At 33.6% G+C, this 13,331-nt stretch overlaps 1 protein-coding gene across 1 annotated transcript; it reads left to right on the forward strand.

Moving 5' to 3' along the window:
- The first annotated feature begins 9,920 nt into the window (after positions 1–9,920).
- Positions 9,921–12,397, forward strand: LOC127074307 (plant intracellular Ras-group-related LRR protein 5). Its single transcript, XM_051015620.1, has 3 exons — positions 9,921–10,655; positions 10,807–11,723; positions 12,082–12,397. Exons 1-3 carry the CDS (start codon positions 10,142–10,144, stop codon positions 12,202–12,204), a joined length of 1,554 nt encoding a protein of 517 aa, XP_050871577.1. The 5' UTR covers positions 9,921–10,141; the 3' UTR covers positions 12,205–12,397.
- The last annotated feature ends 934 nt before the right edge of the window (positions 12,398–13,331 follow it).

Consider the following 13,331-nt stretch of genomic DNA (forward strand, 5'->3'; position numbering starts at 1 on the left):
TATTTTGTCTTGCGTTAACCGGTTAACCAAATGCGTTAATCGGTTAACACTGTTGAAAATATGTTCGTAATTTGTATTCTGTTTTGCATTAACCGGTTAACCAAATACGTTAACCGGTTAACACTGTTGAAAATCTGTTAGAAAGTTGTATTCCGTCTTGCGTTAACCGGTTAACCATATACGTTAACCGGTTAACACTGTTTGAAAATCTGTTAGAAAGCACAATTTGATACGGACTATCTATTCCAGGGACTTTATTAAACAAACATAATAAAGAAAAATCCTTTTATTATTAATAAACAATTTGATACAAGTACCAAAAGTATTGGCCTCTAGGGCTTACACCAACACATCAAACGTCGGGGATTCGATAGATAGTTGGTGTAATCTTATTTATTAAAATATTCTTCAGTAGAAATTATTTATAGAAAGGACTTAGTCTCACACTCTCGTTTTTATTGACTCTGACCATACTCCTAAACCAGAATGCTTGGCTCTCGCGGTCTCATTTTGAATTTAAAAGTATTTTTTCAATATAGATAAAGTCTAATTAATCCTAAAGCGCTCTCGCTGTGTTTAGGATCAATGCCTAGTGTCAGCTATCTGGTTAAAATCTCAAACTCCTGTTCTTGTTGACCGTAACCTTAGTTTGTTTTGTACTCTCGTACGAAAAACAGTTTGATTAAAATAAGAAACTAAAGCCAGAAAAATAAGTTTTAATAAAAACTAACACCAATTATTTATTGAATCCCTTCATTTCGACGATCTTTACATACCGATACCTAAGGTTTAGCCGGAAATAGATCCGGTGACAAACATGGCAATCGGGGAATTAAACATATAGTAAGGCATAAATAAATAAAACAGTAAACAATAATAAACCTGGATTGCAATTTAAGAACTAGAATTGAATCTTGAATCTTCGATTAAATAATTCAGGCAGGCTTTGGCAATGAATACCTTAAAATTGAATCTCAAGTGCGTAAAAAAATAATAAACCGTAATAGTCCCCGATGTGGAGAAACTATCACTTTTACAATGGTAAGAAACTGCCTAGAAAACTAAAAGAAAAATAGTGCTGAAAATAATTAAGCGTAAACTAAAAACTGGAAGAAGAGAGAGTGAGCCCGTGCGAGTCTTAGAGGTCCTTTTTTATATCCTTTCCATATTCCTCATTTGTAGCAAAAGTAGTGGAAATCATGGCTACAAAAGTGGAGGAAAAATAGAAAGACTAGGTTGTGGCAGTTGCCACAACCCTAGCTTCATGCTGAGTGCCGAGCGCCACCTTTGTAACAACTGCCCACCACTTCTCAAGGGTTGGTGGCGGGCGCCACCTCCCTCTTGGGCCTATGTGGCGGGCGCCACACTCTTTGGATAATGGCGCCACAAGCCCATTTGCTTCGGTGGCCCATTATCCCTTTGGAAACCTCATTTTCTTCTCTTTTCTTGCCTTTTTCTTTCCTTTTTGCTATTTTCCATTTTCTTGCGGTAAACCTTTTAATCGATAAATACCTGAAATGAACATAAAATATTGTGTGATAATAAATGTTAATCGAGTAAAAAGCAATGCATATGGAGCCAAAAATACGATACATTTTCGCATTATCACCAACCAAGTAATCCGCTTAGGCATGAATCTTACCCCAGGAACTAAATGACAACTCAACAGTCTCAAGCGTTTTTATCCATTGTCTTCTACAAAGCACATTAAAGTATTCTGAAATAATTTCCAAGTAATCATCATGCATTGACCATAAATACCATAATTTTGTCATGAAAGTCTTCACTAGTTGATAATGAATGAACAATAGCATTTGAGTGTTCTAAAATATATATACCACATATTTTAGACACTTTAGATATGATCACTTCATCATATGAAATGTTCAACATCTCGTTCAACTCTAGTGAAACAGCCTAAATCATCAAACATGTTTGTGGATAATAATGTTCACTTGAGTTATGGAACATACCTCATGTTATGAAGAATAAACTCATGATCATCAAACATTTTAAGTTTGATAGTACCAATACTGTGAACCTTGCAAGCCTTATTATCACGAAGAAGAATTACTCCACCTTTCTCCTGCTTCAAGGTCTCAAAGTATTCTTTTCATGGACACGTGTGATAAGAGAAACCTGAGTCTAAGATCCAACTATCTTCAGTCTTAAAACTTGACACTACCAGTGCTCCAACACTCTTATAACCATACTCATATAAGGTAACTACAACTTGAACAAAATCATCATTGTCCTTTCTCTCAGGACAATCCCTCTTGAAGTGACCAGTTTTCTGACAATTACAACATTTTACCTTTGACTTGTAAAATCTCTTTGATTTGGACATCCCTCTACGATCTTTTCCTTCTTTTGAGACACTCAAGACTTCACCACTATCATCAATCTTCAAATATTTTTCCTTTAAAAATTCTTTGGATTTCACCATCGTCTGGACTTCATCTAAAGTAATAGTAAAGTCGAGACATTCAGAAAGAGAGTTATGGCATTTCTAGGATTAGAATACGGTCCTATTGATTCAATCTTTATGCTTGGCACATAACTCTTGTTTCGAGTTAAAGGGAGAGTTGTGGCCCGCACCGCATTCATAGGTAAATTTTCCTCTACGAGGCGGGGTGTGGAAAGATAAGTTAGTTGACTTCTTACCATAAAAAATGACATTCTTAAATTGTTCAAAGGATATGGGTAATGAGTTCAACAAGAGTAAAGCCTTGTCCTCATCTTCAATATTCACTTCCATATTATCAAAAGCATCAATCATCTTGTGAAATTATGTCAATTGCTCCACTATTGATTTTTCTCTACCTTTCAGAATGAATAGAGTTGTTGTTTCAGACATAATCTGTGAGCCAAAGATTGTGTCATATACAATGATTCAAGTTTTATCCATATCTCAACTGCAGTTTTCTCTCTAGAGACTTCTCTTAGAACTTTATCCCCGAGGCATAAGATAATGACACTCCTAGCCTTACCCACTAACTCGGTCTTCTCTGCTTTAGTTAGGCGTGCATACATTGATTCCTCGCCATTCAAAGCATCAATACACTTATCTTAAATTAAAATTGCTTGCATATTTGCTTTCCACAACCCAAAATCATTGTTACTAGAAAAATTCTCGATCTCCAATTTACCCATGGTACTAAATTGTAAACAATACCCCTTTGTCCCACGGTGGGTACCACTTGTTGTGAAACTGATAGAATAATTAAAACTCTTTTAGAAGATATTATTCAGAGTTCATTCTCACCAAGAAATTTGATGGGTGGGACAAATAAAAATGGCAATAAAACAAATGACCTTCAGTAGTAATAACCTTTAATGCTATAAGAAAGTGAATTAACTCGCCGGAATAAAATGATAAAAGAAGATGAGAAACACAAAAAAAAATTGTTTGCCCAGTTCGATCAAATGATTTACGCCTGGAGGAGAGAGCATATCTCCAATTCACAATACTTTAAAAGTTGTTACAATAGATTACAAATGAGTTACAAGAAAATAACCTTTCAAGTCCCCAAGAACAAACCCTATTTTCTACCCAAGTGTTTCCCATCCTCTCTAACTCTCAATATAGTAATCATATAAATCCAAGTTAATTAGAAGTATTGTCTGATCCTTCTAGATAACTCTAAAGGTTTCCCTAAACCCTAAACCCTTATTTCTCCCTTTAGCTCTAAACCTCTAAATATTCTCACAAATAAAATAATAGAAGAGATACATATTTATAATTGCTAAACTCCAACAAATCCATAACAAAACCCAAAATGCAACCCATTAACATTTAGATTCATGAATTGAACCGAAAAAGTCCTAAAGCATGCAAACTGAGAATCACCCATTGGCGCCGATTTTGATTTTTGCATGATTTTTTATCCCCTAACTTTCTGGAATTTACTCTTTTCTAGTTTATGCAATCTTCAAATATATTTTCTTTCTCTTCATCACTTAAGGTTGTAAGGCATACTTCAACATTAATATTTAAACAAACTTTTTCTATAAACATTTGTCAACATACAAATCAAAGATATACAATTTTTTAAAGAAAATGGGATGCAAAAGAATATTCAACACCCTAAATAGATTAAATAAAAATAAACCGTATACAAAAACTGAAGGACATAGAATCTAATCCAATGAGCAAAAAACTAACTAGCAAAATAGGTGATACAATGTAAGTGTAATTCAAATGGGTAAGGAAAGCAAAATTAAAAATCAAGTCCAAATCCAAAGGTATACCTCACATATCACATCCATAATACAACAAATTCGAGCACAAACGTAAAACCAAATCGCAAAAAAAAGTGAACTGACAAACACATAATCCATATTTTGAAAATGAAGAATAAACGTGGCTATTAATGTGATAATAAGTTTATTAATCAACAACTTGTTAACATGTTACAATAAGCATTTACAATCATTTTTTACCAAATAGATTAAGGTATTGAATTTGATGATGACAAAGAAACATAGAAAACCATTAACATGTTTAAGAAAGCCAACACCAATCTGTTTGGTTGGATTTAAAAAATAGAACATAAACTAACGAACAATTCAGCGAACACAATATCACATCTCTAGTAAAGGTCATAGATTTGAAGAATCCAACAACAAATCTAGTAATAGGGATACTGTAAATGTCCATCATAGATCTACTAATTCAACCATCACAATAAACCACATATATTACATCGTGTAAGAGTTGAACATCAAATCTGCCGTGTAAACAGCAATCAAACATTACTTCTCTTATGTATTTGGTTATATCTTATGTATTTTCTTTTGACCATTTTATGTTTCACTAGTTTTCTAGATTTTGGTTTTGTATTATCACATTGTCTTTTTATGTTACTTTGTGTTTGGCTTTATGTTCTTTAATTTCTTCACTGCTGTTTCGTATCACAGGTTTTTCAATTCTAGTTTTTTTTGTTTGTTTTGTCATATCTTTGAAGTTTTTCTTTATATCTACTTTTCATTCATGGTGGTTTATTGTTGTTATTGTTGTTGTTGTTTATTTCAGTATCTCTTTCTTAAGTATATTTAACATCATTTTCCAACTTTACTTCCCATTCATGGTGATTTGTTGTTGTTTATTTTATGTCTTGATGTTCATTTATCATATTGAAGCTTTCTTTTACTTTGCTATACTTTATCTTTGGTTTTATCTTCTCTACTTTTATCGGTTATGATTTATTGTTGTTTGTTTGATTTTGTGAGGTTCATTGAGGATGATGTTGTTATCAAAAAATTGAAGGACTGCCTTAACCCAAATGAGGTATCCAACAACTCATTCTCAATAATTATTTTACGATTGACCAGTTTCTCTAATCTATTTTTTTTCATGCTTGTAATCAAGTCAATCTAAATAAATCTTTTGCACATATGTTGGCATCACACATCTCATGTTGCCGTTTTGAATAAGGGAACATTCACTCCAAATCACAATTAAGATCAACCAATTGTATGTCCTCATTTCTAATAACTTAAGTAACTTATCAAGTGGAAGTTGATATTAATTCAACCTGAACTCACATGTTTTCTATATGTCTATAATGTTGGTTCAAATTAAAACTCACAATGTACTAATTTTAATGTTTCTCAACTCTGCTTTTACAAAGGAGCTTGTTGAAGTAGTAACATTAAGAGGATACTCCCCATCATCATTGTTCCCAGCTTGCATGTTAAGGGGTTACTAGCAGTTTGAAACTGTGAGATTGTGTAAAATGTTTGTAGAATATGAAACTGCAAAAGTTGAAGTTGGTTTTGTGTGCTTATTGAGTTTAATGTTCTTAATTTTAGACTTGAGAATGCATTATCTGCTGGGTTTTTTAAGTGTATGGAATTATGTTTGATTTTATTGTTGATATGTTTCTTATTTGTGGATTTATGTTTGATTTTATTTCTCCAAATGCGTGCTACATAATTTTGGTGGTAATATTAATATGGATGGTGTTTTGGATGCAATTGGTTCAGGGTCTCTTTATGGTTGTGTAGTGCAAACTCCATAAGGGTACAACTATTTGTTAAGTCAACAATAATTTACAAGTTCATGTATGTTGAAAACTTGAAAAACTTAAACAATGTTGTTAAAATATATGTTTACTATCATATTATATGATTAATGCATTTTCTATTCTTCATATTATTGGCTTAATACTTTTTTAGAATTTTGATTGAGAAATTTTTAGTTGTTGTGTTTCCGATCTTCATTTTGTTTGCATAATATTTATTATAAACCTAAGAATAAAAAAAATATTTTAAGCACAATACTTTTTTAAGTACTATACTATTTTTATAAATAGTGTAATATGTTTTTAAATAATATGTCTAAAGTGTATATAATAATAATCAAATATTTAAAATGAGAGAAACTAACAAAAGATGAGGAAATTGTAAAGTAAAACACAAAACAATTGAATATTAATTTAATTATATTAATGTATAATATTTAAATAAGAAAGATTGAATAGAATAGAGATAAAATTTACTGAGGTGAGAAAAATTAATGTGTTATTTTGGAGGGAGGCAACATAAATATTAATATAATTGTCTTAAAGTTTATAGTTATGCGGGCCTAACGGACTACCCGCGGCCCATACGGGCTTGTCCTAATGGATAACGGACTTTTTAAGATCGGGCTAAAAAAGCCCTAAAAAATATGAGCTATAATTTTTAAGGCATGAGCCTTATGATTTTTCGGGCTTAGCGGGCCGACCCATATAGGTTAACCCATTTTGACGGGTCCATATCGTTAAGAATATTCCCCTTCTCTTCAAGAGAAGTCATCAAGTCGACTATCATGGAGGCCAACTCAGAAGGTGCACCTTAAACATCTATTTCCTCCTTAAGGTTAGACAAGTAGTATATTTCTTTATGGTGGTTGGACAACTCCTTTTAAAGTTGGAGCTGCTAAAAAATGAGACGGTCATACTTTTTCCTCCAAGACTACTTATCCTTAAAAAAATTGTCAAGAGCCAGAGATTCCCTTAGACCCTCTGAAACCAAGGAAATCTAACATACACCACAAATCAAATGATAGGTTGACTCAACAAACAACCCTGACTTACCTGTGTCAGTAAAATTTCGCACATAAGTGTAGTCTTCCTCGGACAAGCAAGCCTTCACTTCTTAAGGTGTGTGGGGAATCCTATACCCAAAGATAATGAAAAACTTGTAAGAAGACGAGGCTCCACGACCAGGTAGAACAACAATAGTATAATCCAATTCAGAAGTCTTGAGTTTCTCCTTCGGTCCTTCCTCTTGGATCAACCCATTGCCCTTGTTCTTCTTCTCATTTTGACCAAAGCATTAGAATGATCATTACTTTTCTTTCTCCATCTTTCTGAGGATGGATGAGGGACCATCGAATGCGACCCTACAACTTCGTCAGATTGTGGCCAAACAACAGAATGGACCACAACCCATCTAATTAGCAGTTCAGGGACCAATATACCCAATCTATTAGAGGAAGGTTGTGTTGCTTCCATAATGCTTTAATCTTTCTTCTTCTTGGAGAGATCCCTCGCAATAGCCCATATGTTCTCTAAAATACAAGATAAGACATGTTAGTGGAATGTTCTGAAAAACTTAAAAGCTACTACCGTTTTAAGAAACACAAACATTCTTACCAAAGAGTTCCTTCCTAACTCAAGAAAAAGTTGTATCAACCACCACCCGGGTGCTAATAAACCATTCCCCTTGGACCGAAGGAGAAGCGCCAAACCTTTATTCAACATTCAATCGATCTAAGTAAGCCAACAAATCGACTTACATCAACTTGTTAAGGTTGTAAGCGAGTGATAGAGGATGTAGTAGACGTTAGAGTCATGATCAAAATGGTCTGAAGACTAAAACTTATGGATATTACCCATGCATATATCTTGTGCTAAATCGGTAACGGTCGAGGAGGCAGAGTTGTGAACCGAAAACTGATAAAACTTAGAATGAGCGGCCAGGTAAGGGAGTCGCCAGGTGATAATGGTCCTTTAAGTACTTCCAATTGTCAATATAGACATTGGAGATTTTGTTAGCCTGACCCAAAGAAATCAACCCCCGACCACGACCCCATTTCGTAGTGTTGAAGGAGACTGCGAAAATATGGAAAAAAGGTTCTCTAAACCAGAACCCTCATGCCCTTTTATAATCATACCAATGCTGGAATATCTTCACGAAAGCCCAAGATGCATGGTATAGTTGAGAAGGGGAAATATGCAAATGCACGAGCACCCCTTTCTCGAACTCGGTGAAAGGGAGTCTCAACTTTTATCTTTGGAATAGACACTTGTAAATGGGGATGGAACACCCCATGTAAATTTTATAACGTATCAACAGGGGAATTACACTACTTGGAGGATGGGTCTACATCCATAAAGGCACCTTTAGTTCTAGCGGTAGTGTTGAAGTTGCAAGCTATTTCCCAACATTCTGAATATATTAGTACTAAGCGAGATCTAACGCCTTCATCCGGTACTCTCGATGCACCATAGTTTCTTGACTGCCATAAAAAAATCAAATCACTATTAAGATTGATAAAAGGGTCATGAAATTCAGTAAGAACCATATCCTACATGTTGGTAGAAACCCATTAGGGACCTAATAGAGTAACCGATCGAACAGTCTTCACAGTCAAAATGGGCCCAAGTTCGAGTAAGCACGAGCAAAGGAGATAATGTGAGCAGTGACTTCCCTTACTCTAAGATTGCTATCACCCTCTTCAAATTCCAAACCACGCTTGAGACTATCGTTGAACACATGTGGATCATGGACAAGATAGTTAACCTTCAAAGGGTTGCCATAAAAAAATTCTTCAAGGGTCGGGTGGTCAACCCTTGACGACGGGGAAAAATTCCCATCGTCAGACTCACTGAACATGTTCACACGAACATTCCCTAAATTAGCCATTCCAAGAGAATGGAAATGTGTGGGATATGGGTAAATGAGGTATAAAGATACATGAGAAGAAGAAAATGGATCGAAATAGAAGAATAATAGGCGGGACCAAAGACAATGTGGATTAGGAAGTATTAGCCATAGATCAACGAGACAACAAGAAATCCAATGGTCACCTACATGTATTAGAGAGTGAAATCACGAAATATCTACGAATTATAGAGAACAATGAGGACGAAAAGTTCTTCTGAAGGTAAAATTGTCTTTATATAGGGAAAGGTAAATCCAGTAAGCAACGTCTTAGATAAAAAAGAAAGAGAAAGACGAAAACCAACTGTCAAATCACACATCGGGAATACCACGAAACTTAAGTACACTTAAACACCCAAGGTGTCTAGTACCACGCCCTAATCTACCAGCCTAGGGGCACATATTTAAAACTCATGTGAAGCACCTTAGTGACGAGAAAGAGATTTAATGTGTTTGTTCCCCTCTCGATCACTTAAACACGTCAAATCTTGTTTGCGGCAAACTTGACAAAATTAGGCTATCACATATTGTGGAAGACTTTCCATTTAACACTTCATATAAAGCCTTATGGAGAACTTTTTTGAGTCAGCCAAAAGTCCAATAAAAAAATTCATTTATTATTCTAAAGAAAGTCGACTCAACAACCAGTTCGATTCAAGAATATAAATAATTATACGCCATAAAACCTAAATTTTTAATTTAATTCAAATATGTATCACAAATCAAATATATTAATTTAATTCTTCTTGAAACTCTCATACTTGGATGGTTTCTAAATTATATATATATATATATATATATATATATATATATATATATATATATATATATATATATATATATATATATATATATATATATATATATATATATATATATATATATATATATATATATATATATATATATATATATATATATATATATATATATATATATATATATATATATATATATCAAAGAAGTTTTGTTGTAGAGATCAAATTCCCATAGTCGTCCTTATTATCTTTTAACAAAGTAATAGAGACAAGTACCTAACCAAATCATCATTTGGTGTACATATCAACCATTTCTCTCTTTTTCACAACACAATATTTTCTGTCCTTTTTCATTTCCACTTTGTTTCTTTCTCCCAACTCTGTTTCATCCTACAACTACTTCTACATAACTACTCCAAACTCCTCCATCTTCCACCATATCAACAGTCATGGCCACCACACCTTATCCACAACAACCACCTTCACGTGCCTTTCTAAATACCATCCAAGAAATCACTCAAATCTATTCTTCACTGCCACCTAGACCTTCCATAGAAGAAGTAGAAGCTGCCACTTCTACTCTTGACACCCTTAACAACGTGGAACAAACCAAACTCCAAGATATCTCAAACCAAAAACCACCACAAGATGTTCCTGAAGAACTTTTCTCTGTTCTTCAACAACTCAAGAACACCATGGTCCTCTTTCAAAGTCATCAACTGAGAAAAGAAGCTATTCACCTTCTTCAACTTGAAAAGATGTTTCAAACCTTTGGTGATCTCATTCAAAGAGCTTCTGAGTTTGTTTCTCCTGATGATGAGGACACACAGAAAAAGAAAGTTTCCACTTTAATAGAAGCTATGGTTACCTATGAAAAAGAGGAACATGAAGAACCTCAAAAGAGTGATGAAGATTTTGAACCTCAAAAGGGTTCCTCAGTACACAAGCAGCTTTTGATAACAGGTTAGTTCCAATAATTTTTCTTGGATTCTCTGTTTAAAATCTATAAAACACGGACACCTGAAACACGACACTGATACTCCTTACATGTTGACTTATGAAAACATCTTATATGATGTTTGATTTATTCTTTGGTTTGGCTTTAATTTTGTAGGAGATGAAAGCATTGAGAAATTGAGTCTAATGAAAGTGGCTACTATGATTGAAAACTGTGCTAATAACAAAGACACAACCCTTGAGCTTAGAGGAAAATTAGTGGATCAAATGGAATGGTTACCACTATCAATTGGGAAATTATCTGATGTAACTCAAATAGACCTATCTGAAAACCGAATCATGGCTCTTCCAACAACGATCATAGGTCTAAAAGCTTTAACAAAGCTTGATCTTCACTCAAACCAACTCATAAACCTTCCAAACTCGTTCGGCGAATTGATAAACCTAATTGAACTTGACCTACATGCCAATAGATTGAAATCACTTCCTGATAGTTTCGGAAACTTGACGAATCTCGCTGATCTTGACTTAAGTTCAAATGATTTCAAACAGTTACCTGAGTCCATTGGGAGTTTAATCAGCTTAAAGAGACTAAATGCTGAAACAAATGAGATTGAGGAACTACCTTTCACAATTGGAAATTGCTCTTCACTAAGTGTGTTGAAGCTAGATTTCAATGAACTCAAAGCACTTCCAGAGGCAATAGGGAAACTTGAGAGTTTGGAGATTCTCACTTTGCACTATAATAGAATCAAGAAGTTGCCTACAACAATTGGTAATCTAAGTAATTTGAAGGAACTTGATGTTAGTTTCAATGAACTCGAATTCGTACCGGAGAATCTTTGTTTCGCGGTTGGTTTGAAGAAACTGAACTTGGGAAAGAATTTTGCTGATCTAAGAGCATTGCCAAGATCAATTGGAAACCTTGAAATGCTTGAGGAGTTGGATATAAGTGATGATCAAATAAAAGCTTTGCCGGAGTCTTTTAGGTTCTTGTCTAAGTTGAGAGTTTTTCGGGCTGATATAACTCCTCTCGAGTTACCACCAAAAGAAGTTGTCAAGTTGGGTGCTCAGGTAAATAAAAGCATTTTGATTTTGATTTTGGTGTATAGCAATAAGATTTGATTTATAAAGACAACCGAAAACTTTTTACACTGAGTCTGCAAATCCTGGCGCAATTGACAAAAGTCACTATTGCTATATTTGACGTTAATATCAGAGTTGGAACCTTGATCCTTACGGCTAGGGTTCGTATCCTGACTTTTCCGGTTGTGTGTGAGTTTCTAGTGGTTATGATCATTTCGTTTATAGATAAAAAAAACATTTTACATTGAAATTGTATAAAAGGTTAAACTTGAAATAATAGTTGTTTTGTTTTAGTTTTTTCAATGGTTTGATTGAATCATGTTTTGTTCATTGTTGGTTACACCAGGAAGTTGTGAAGTATATGGCTGATTATGTGACCAATAGGGATGCAAAACTCTTGTCAATAAAGAAGAAAAAGACAGGAATTTGGTTTTGGTTTTGTTCCATATGTTGGCCAAAGCAAGAATGAGGTTTTAACAAAACCGTGTTGTTAGTTCATGTTTCCTCAAATTATATTTCATCTATTGTATATGTTTGGAACACCTTGTTGTACCTTGTAAACTGTGTTTTAAGACAAGTTTTGAGGTTGAGTTCTAAAAGAGTGATTGTAACATTTGAGTTTTTGTTAATCATTTGTATATAATATGAGTGTTTGTTTATAACTATAGAATTTTCTGATGTTCTTTTTGTATGCAAATAAAATCATGAAGTGAAAGCAAATGATGACCAGTTAAAAGGATAAACATGAATTGATATGGAGAAACTTGTCTTGAAATAAAAAGTATATAATCAGAATCAGAAGAAAGTCATAGTTGACAAATGACAAGGGATTTGTTAATCCTTAATCCAATCTCACTTTGGATCAAACCAAACATGTCAGCATCGATGGCGGCAGATCTTTGTTTCATATTTTTTTTATCATAGAATGAATAAAATATCTAATTAAAGTTTAGTAATGGTTAATGATAACATAATATGTCCTTAGTTTGAGTTCAATGGTTGATTATGTTAATTATATAGATTGGAGAAAAGACAGAGAAGCAATTAGAAAAGGAAGAAGATATTGTTGCTGTAAAACGTTGAGCTTAAACTATGAAGCTGTTGTGTCAGCAAAGAAAAAGTCGTTAAATCATTTACTTTAGTTTATTTGTCAATTGTCGATAGAAGAAGATGTTGAGTACTTTCCTGGTTGCCTTGGCTTTGACCACTATTGTATAACTTTTTTTAGTGTATTATTGTATCAGCTTTTATATCTATTTGTTTAGACTAACCCTATGATTTAAGCATATGTTGACAAAAAAAAGAATGACATAAACATGTATTCATTTCATAAGATTAAGTATATTTTTATTGTGTATTAACAATTTTATTTATAATGGAACAGAAGATCGATGATCTATGGATGCAAAACTCTTAACTGTTATGGTATTTATTGAAAAGAAATGTAAGTTTTACGTAAAGTCTATAAGTTATTTATATATATGATGATATCCATCACCTTATAAGTCGGTTTTGTAGGGTTAAATTATGTCAAACTCTAATTTTTACATGGTATTAAGAGTCTATTGATTTGGGGCACCCACCAGTTACATATGC

The sequence above is a fragment of the Lathyrus oleraceus genome, chromosome 4 (genome assembly GCF_024323335.1).
Source record: "Lathyrus oleraceus cultivar Zhongwan6 chromosome 4, CAAS_Psat_ZW6_1.0, whole genome shotgun sequence".
Classification (NCBI taxonomy): Eukaryota; Viridiplantae; Streptophyta; class Magnoliopsida; order Fabales; family Fabaceae; genus Lathyrus; species Lathyrus oleraceus.

Coding starts and splice junctions, on each gene's coding strand:
- LOC127074307 (XM_051015620.1), top strand. CDS start 10,142: ATGGCCACCACACCTTATCCACAACAACCACCTTCACGTGCCTTTCTA. Junction 10,656..10,806: donor CAAGCAGCTTTTGATAACAG/GTTAGTTCCAAT, acceptor TTAATTTTGTAG/GAGATGAAAGCATTGAGAAA. Junction 11,724..12,081: donor TTGTCAAGTTGGGTGCTCAG/GTAAATAAAAGC, acceptor TGGTTACACCAG/GAAGTTGTGAAGTATATGGC.